At 39.9% G+C, this 7,676-nt stretch overlaps 2 protein-coding genes across 3 annotated transcripts; both read left to right on the forward strand.

Annotated features, from left to right (window-relative positions):
• Window positions 1–103: 103 nt before the first annotated feature.
• LOC139773583 (KIF-binding protein-like) lies at window positions 104–5,106 on the forward strand. 2 transcript variants are annotated; one of them, XM_071708117.1, is made up of 4 exons: window positions 104–261; window positions 351–3,599; window positions 3,690–3,941; window positions 4,081–5,106. In XM_071708117.1, exon 2 carries the CDS (start codon window positions 516–518, stop codon window positions 2,313–2,315), a length of 1,800 nt encoding a protein of 599 aa, XP_071564218.1. In that variant the 5' UTR covers window positions 104–261; window positions 351–515; the 3' UTR covers window positions 2,316–3,599; window positions 3,690–3,941; window positions 4,081–5,106. The 2 variants fall into 2 exon arrangements, with proteins under 2 accessions (XP_071564218.1, XP_071564217.1); XM_071708116.1 differs by having other exon boundaries at window positions 3,690–5,106.
• A 474-nt stretch (window positions 5,107–5,580) lies between these two features.
• Window positions 5,581–7,174, forward strand: Nd-acp (NADH dehydrogenase (ubiquinone) acyl carrier protein). Its single transcript, XM_071708118.1, is given in 3 exon segments — window positions 5,581–5,894; window positions 6,711–6,869; window positions 6,872–7,174. Coding segments are annotated over 3 exon segments (465 nt in total). The 5' UTR covers window positions 5,581–5,732; the 3' UTR covers window positions 7,016–7,174.
• Window positions 7,175–7,676: the final 502 nt, after the last annotated feature.

The following is a 7,676-nucleotide window of genomic DNA, read 5'->3' on the forward strand; positions in this document are numbered from 1 at the left end:
GGAGACGCATGGTCGCCACGCCACGCGGGACGAATGTCACTACGCGGAGAGAGATATCGTTATTGGCGATCGATATATTGCGATCTCCGGGGTCTCGACCACGACACTCTCGACACTCTCGACATGCTTGACGGCGAATTCCGAGATTTCCGAGTCCGACTGAATTTTTAGGCCGAACGGCCGAACACAAATCGACTCGGGGCCGGGGGACTCCGGCAATTTCGACCAATAATACGACAGGGATATGAATAATTTGATAAGGTTAGATATGATTCACTGTTTTTTTAATATATATAAGAACGTTTATATCTACTGGCGAGGGCGAGTGATTATATATATTTTTTTCTTAGGAGATGCTGACCGCATGTCGTGTGATTCTAAGCTGCTAATAGCCAGTCCGCAGGATTCTGGATATCCCGACAGATTTAATTTAATCTGTAATTATTAAAGAGATCTCAAGTGCCGAACAGGAAAGCGAGGGATATATAAAACTGAGGCATACTTTGACGACAGAAATGGAATGCTTGGAGAGAATCGATCATCCAGGATCGTGGGTGAAGGAAAAGTACCAGGAGGTTCAGAAATTGTTGAGGGAACGCGAGACGAGGTGCCCTAATAAGATTTACGAGAGAAAGAACAAAGCTGTAGGAATTCTAATGGAGATCCTGGAAGCGCTCACGCACTGCAAGGAGCCCCTCTGCACCGTCGCGGCTGCGATAACTCATTTGAACATAGGTATATTACAGGCTGACTTGGAAGACACCGGACTCGCCACGGAATATTTCAGAAAGTGCATCGATTTGTTGGAAGACAGCAAACTGACGCCCGAAGGCATTTTACCGGCTATAAGCGCCAATAATCAACTGGGCCTGATTTATGCGCAACGGGGTTCGTACGAGGAAGCTAAAGATTTCTTGAAGCAAGCGGAAGGCTTGTACGTCAAGTTTACGGAAGACGGACTCGAGCCTGTTCATATGGTGACCATTATGGGGATCGAGGAGATAGAAGGGGATCTATGCGCCAAGAGCATCCTTGAGAAGCTTCACACGTTGACTCTGTATTATTTGGCGCAGGTCTGCCGCGAGCTAGACGATAAATGTAGCTTCGCTCTGTATTGTCACAGAACGCTGAGCAAGCAGCTGAGTCAAAATAAGATAACGCAAGATCTGGATTACGTCGACTGGGCTCTAAATGCCGCGACAATATCTCAGTATTTTATAGAACAAGACAAATTTCCGCAGGCGAGACATCATCTGGCCGCGGCGTCCTACATACTGGAGAAATACTCGGAAATCTTGACGGCAAAGGGTACCAGGCAGACGAGCGAGAGCATCGCCGCGGAATACGAAAATTACGATCACAGATCGGCGAATGTCGCTAGGTGCTGGGCCAAGTACGGCATCGGTCTCCTGGGAACGTCCAAGGAGAGATTATTGAAGAAGGCCGAGCAGGAGGATCAGGATTCGAAGCCCGCGAAGGTTTCCGATCAAGTCGGCAAATATCCTCAAACCGAAATCATGGAGGACCCGAGATTTGTAGACCTGGAACCGGAATTGGCGTCGATCACCAATGAAATCACGGATATGTACTTGTTGGACTTCAACGACGCCAGGCCGGTGTTCTTGAACATTCGGAAATGGTTGGATAAGGCGAAGGAATATTATACATTTGAGAATCACGCGTCGGATTACGCCTGGATTGCTCAAGACCTCTCTCAAGCGTACAAGTTCCTGGCGTTTTTCGAAGACAACGAGGACAGGCAGGCGAGGATGCACAAACGGCGGATAGACATTCTAGAGGAAGTGATCGAGGGATTGTGCCCGCGGTTTTACCGTGTTATCTGTAGGGAAATCTGGATCGAGCTGGCGGAAACGTATTCGGAGATTCTGGACTTGAAGATCGATCGTCTGCAAGCGTCCAACGAAAAGCCGACCGCGCAGGTGATAGCGAAGATCGAGCGTTTGGCGAGAAGCAGCATAAAGCATTATCAGTCGTACTTGAATTCTCTGGAGATGAAAAAGTCCGAGAGCGGAGTCGAATCCTTCTCGGACGACTTGCTGTATCCAGCGTTGTACACTTATTTCCACGTAGGAAGATTGTACAACAAGATCATAACTTCTGACGTGCAGCAAAAGATAGAAAACATGCAGAATAGCGTCGACGCTTACAGCTTCGTCGTTAATTACTATAACAAGCATCCTGAGAAGCAAGAGAAGTTGGAGAAGTACGAATTTATAAAATTATCCAAAGAATTCGTCACATTGCTACCGCTCACGTTAGATAGATTGAAACAGCAACAAATAAATCAACAGTAATGTTACTTCTCTCTCTTTTTCACTTTACACTTTCGTGAAAATGTAAAATAATATTTTGTTATGTTTTCTTCTGCGCAACAAACGATCTTTGTACGGAGGAAGTACGGAAATTTATATCTGCAAGGCATTTATGTATATTGCATGTATTTAAATTTTAAAATGAATACTTTTTCATGCGTTACCAATCAGCCCATCTCCTCGTATTGCCATATTAAAGATATATTTAAGATGAAAAAGTTACTATTTTGTTGTCTCTGTAGACCGATCTTCCTTTCAATTTCCTTTTGTTAAGATACGAAAAATGAACATTCTGTCTCTGTGCTAATAAAATAGTAATATAAGACTTATTATCGACTAAGTTAATATTGGCATTTGGTCAAAATCATCCTGATTAATTAATAAACAATTATAATAGTAATAAAATAGGTATATGAATAGTATATTATAGAGTATCTTTTTTAATCATCCATTATTCTTCGGTACGTTTGAAGTACGTTAAGAGATGAAGTGTGCATCGTTTACAAGTTTGATTTTTAATATAAATTATACATATATTATTTATATAAATTAAATATGCCTTTTTTAGAAGTGGATACAAAAGTATAATACATATTCATAATTCTATTTATACTTGAATAAATTTATATAACTTTTTTTTAAACTTCTTTTCCTAAGATACAATTTTATAAATTATTACATATCTTTTATATTTATATTATAATTCTGTCTTTTTTAAATATTATATTTTTATATATTTTTCATTATTTGCACGCAAAAATATTATAGCGCAGCCTCTCACGCCTGATAGATTTAGAAATAAAAAATTAGACAAAAACGAATATTATTTCTGTTGCATGTCGCATGTCGCATCGCTACCAGTCGCCTCTTCGACTGATAAGGTAGAGCCGTTCCGAGAGTAGATATCAGCACGTGCTGTAAATTTTCTCTTTTATAGTTTATAGCTGCGGTCCATTTGATGTTACATAATGCTTCGAAGCGTTCTTTTTCTTCTTCTTTCTTCATCGAAAGAAAGGAGAAGAAGAATGCTTCGAAGCATTGTAGCATCAAATGGACCGCAGCCTATATTCTTCGTAACCGCGGCGGGCGGGGCCGCGGGTCATGAGTCATCCGCATTCCGCAGCAGAGAGAAAGCTTTGTCGACACTCTCGACGTGCTCGACGGCGAATTCCAAGTCCGATTGAAGGCCAAAGACAAATCGATTCGCCCAGACATTTCCGGCAACTTCGACCAATAATACGACAGAGATACGAATAATTTGATAAGGTTAGATGTGATTCACTGTTTTTTTTTATATATAAAAACGTTTATATCTACTGGCGAGGGCGAGTGATTATATATCCATATTTCTCTTAGGAGATGCTGACTGTATGTCATGTGATTCTAAGCTGCTAATAGCCAGTCCTCAGGATTCTGGATGTCTCAACAGATTTAACTTAATATGTAATCATTAAAGAGATAAAGTGCTGAACAGGAAAGAGCAAGGGATATATTAAAACTGAAGCATACCTTGACGACAGAAATGGAATGCTTGGATAGAATCGATCATTCAGGGGTGAAGGAAAAGTACCAGGAGATTCAGAAATTGTTGGAGAAACCCGAGCTGAGGTGCCTTAATAATATTTACGAGAAAAAGAAAAAAGCTGTAGGAATTCTAATGGAGATCCTGGAAGCGCTCGCCCACTGCAAAGAGCCCTTCTGCACCGTCGTGGCTGCGATAACTCATTTTAACATAGGTATATTACAGGCTGACTTGAGAGACAAAGGACTCGCGACGGAATATTTCAGAAAGTGCATCGATTTGTTGGGAGACAGCAAACTGACGCCCGAAGGCATTTTATTAGCTCTAAGCGTCAATAATGAACTGGGCATAATTTATGCGGTTGAAGGTTTGATCGAGGAAGCTGAACATTTCTTTAAGCAAGCGGAAGGCTTGTACGTCAAGTTTACAGAAGACGTTAGACTCGAGCCTGTTCTTATGGCCATTATGAATATCAAGCATATGATCTCTCTGAATACCAACCTTATAGAAGGAGATCAATGCGCCAAGAGCGCCCTTGAGAGGCTTCACGAGTTGACTCTGTATAATCTCTGTATTATGGACGGATGTCCTCCACCGCAAGTAGGACGATAAATGTAGCTTTGCTCTATATTGTCACAGAATGCTGAGCAAGCAGCTGAGTCAAAATAAGATAACGCAAGATCTGGATTACGTCGAATGGGCTTTAAGTGCCGCGACAACATCTCATTATTTTACAGAACAAGACAAATTTCCACAAGCGAGACACATCCTGGCTGCGGCGTCCTACATACTGGAGATTTAATACTCGGAAATCTTGAAGGCAAAGGGTACCAGGGAGACGAGCGAGAGCATTGCTGCGGAATACGAAATTTACGATCACAGTTGTTATATTTTCTTCTGCGCAACAAACGATTTTTGTACGGAGGAAGTACAGAAATTTATATCTGCAAGGCATTTATGTATATTGCATGTATTTACATTTTAAAATAAATACTTTTTCACGCGTTAGCGCAATCAGCCCATCTCGTATACATTTTTAATGAACATGACATTGCCATATTAAAGATATATTTAAAATGAAAAAGTTATTACTTTGTTGTCTCTGTAGTCCAATCTTCCGAACATTTTGTTTGTGCTAGTAAAATAGCAATAAAACTTATTATCGACTAAGTTAATATTGGCATTTGGCCAAAATCATCCTGATTAATTAATAAACAATATAATAGTAATAAAATTGGTATAAATAGTGTATTATAGAGTATATTTTTTAATGATCCATTATTCTTCGGTGCGTTTGAAGTACGTTAAAAGATTAAGCATCGTTTACAAGTTTGATTTTTAATATAAATTACATATTATTTATATAAATTAAATATGCCTTTTTTAGAAATAGATACATAAGTATAATATACATAGTCATAATTCTATTTATACTTAAATAAATTATATAACTTCTTTTTAAACTTCTTTTCTTAAGATACAATTTTATAAATTATTACATATATCTTATATTTATATTATAATTCTCTCTTTTTTTAATATTATATTTTTATATATTTTTAATATTTGCATCCAAAAATATTATAGCGCTGCAGCCTCTCACGCCTGATAGTGTATAGAAATAAAAATTGGACAAAAACGAATATTATTTTTGTCGCCAGTCGCCTCTTCGGCTGATAAGATAAAGCCGTCCCGAGAGTAGATGTCAGCACGTGCTGTAAATTTTCTCTTCATATTCTTCGTAACCCGCGGGTCGTCCGCAGCGAAGAGAACGAGAGAGAACCTCGTCAAGTCTCGCAACAGCGGTAGAAACCATCTCGGATCAGAGTCCGACTCGTCGCCGACGTTGTTCCTCGTTCGTTCATCGTGGGTGAAAAATGGCGTCCCTGGCGGGTGTCCGGCTGTTGGCGAGGAACGCCGGCTGCCTCAGGAACTCGTTCAATCGGCTACGTTGCGCGAGCGGCGCCGCGCTCGTTCAGATGCGATGCGAGCAAAGGCTGTTGCATCGCGGCGCGCGGACCGTGCTCGTTGTGCCGCAGGTAAATATTGAGCGTGACGCGCCGCGTGACACCCAAGCGTCCCTCGCCGAGCGATCGTTCGCTCGACAGCGCGATTCCGCGGAACGCGCATTATGTAACCTGAAGCAACCTGACGATGAGACTACTTGCAGAGATGCGCAGCGACGGACAGCGTCACCGGGAATCGCGTCGTGACAGACGTGCTGGGCTTGTTGAGCCATCAGTTCAATTCGCTCGAGCTCGACGGATCCTTGTTCTGGCTGCACTTTCTCACGCTCTTGACGTTTATAAAGCTCTTTTATTCAGTTGTGCTAAACAATAGATTTTGCATTTAGCTGTTGGAAGTTGGAAACTGCGACACAACATCCCACGTTTGATCTGGAACTAACTTGTATAGAAAAAGGAGAGAGAAAACTGATTGAAAAGAGCATAGAGCAAATTTAAATTGTGATAAATACATATTCAAGTTTTAGAAGGAGTACTGTAGAGAAGGCGCAAACAAGACTGTGGAGTTTACCGAGTCTAATGTTTTGATCTTTAATCCACGTAGCGCTGTCTCATTTTAAAACGTACAAGCTTATTTTTATCAGTTTTATGTGCTTAAGATCTGCATGAGTAATTTAATAAGAAAATGATTTCAATTTCTGAAGCACACCTGCGATATCATTGAGCAATATAATAACGAATAATCGGTTGGCGAAATATTATAGAATGCAATTAGGATGTATCTTTTACAAGCTATATCCAAGTGCAATTTAGATTTTTTTTTACGAAGTAACTCTATGAAAGAGCTGTGATGTTAAAATGTATACAAAAAAGATTGTCTGATGAATGCAGGTAAAATGCAATCGTGGATACTGTCAAGAAGTTAGAGAGAAACCGAAATCGATTAAGGATATCGAAGAGCGCGTATTGAAAGCAGTGGCCGCTTATAACGATGCCGTCGCAGAAAAGGTTCACCTAAAATACATCTGTCTTTTTTTCTGGGAAAAATTTTGCAGGGCTTAAGGGACACACGCATCAAGCAGGTGCGCCAGTACAGTCATAAGGATCCGCTAACCCTTGACATTATCAATCGGCGGGTGCTCTTGGTTCTGAAACTTTATGACAAAATTGAAAGCACAAAGGTATCCCATAATTAGAGATCAATATCTTTGAAATATTTACCAAGACGTTTCTGTTAATAAGATAAAGATAAATGTTTCGTTGTAAGTAAGAATACAAAATTCCTTAGTGCATTGCGCAATTGTTTGAAAAATAATGTGTATGAATAAAAGGAGCATATATCTTTTCCACATTAATTGCAATAGTTGATTTTCCTCCTGCATGATATAATTATATTGTTTTTTTTGTTGCTAGTCTTTTTGCTGAAATGTCTTGAGAAATATATTTTAAAACAAAGGGTAGTTGGTTAACACCTCGCTTGATCGTGGCGTCTGCGTGCATACTGACATGTGGATACAAATTTGTCTTCATTAACTCTTATTTACTCGATGTAATGATTCGCAGTACCATACACTACCGTTAAGAAACATATAATATCTGAATTTAAATTTATAGTGCATTAATAATACGTTCTGTAACAAATAATATTAATGAAGTGGAATTTTTTTGACTTATATTTTTGAACATTGGGTTCTCTCGTGCATATATCGCGTGACGTAAACTTATCTTTTTGCGAAAGATTCGCGCAAAAAAGCAGGATTTTCAGTTAATTTGCAAGACATGCATATTTATCGTCGACAAATCCCGGTTACGCAATTCGTTTTGCAATTCCGAGCGTGTTCGCCGCGCGTTGATCGT

Source organism: Temnothorax nylanderi, unplaced genomic scaffold, assembly GCF_030848795.1.
Source record: "Temnothorax nylanderi isolate EJ_2023f unplaced genomic scaffold, tnyl_v1.0 TNYL_tig0064_pilon, whole genome shotgun sequence".
Taxonomy (NCBI): Eukaryota; Metazoa; Arthropoda; class Insecta; order Hymenoptera; family Formicidae; genus Temnothorax; species Temnothorax nylanderi.

Coding starts and splice junctions, on each gene's coding strand:
- LOC139773583 (XM_071708116.1), top strand. CDS start 516: ATGGAATGCTTGGAGAGAATCGATCATCCAGGATCGTGGGTGAAGGAA.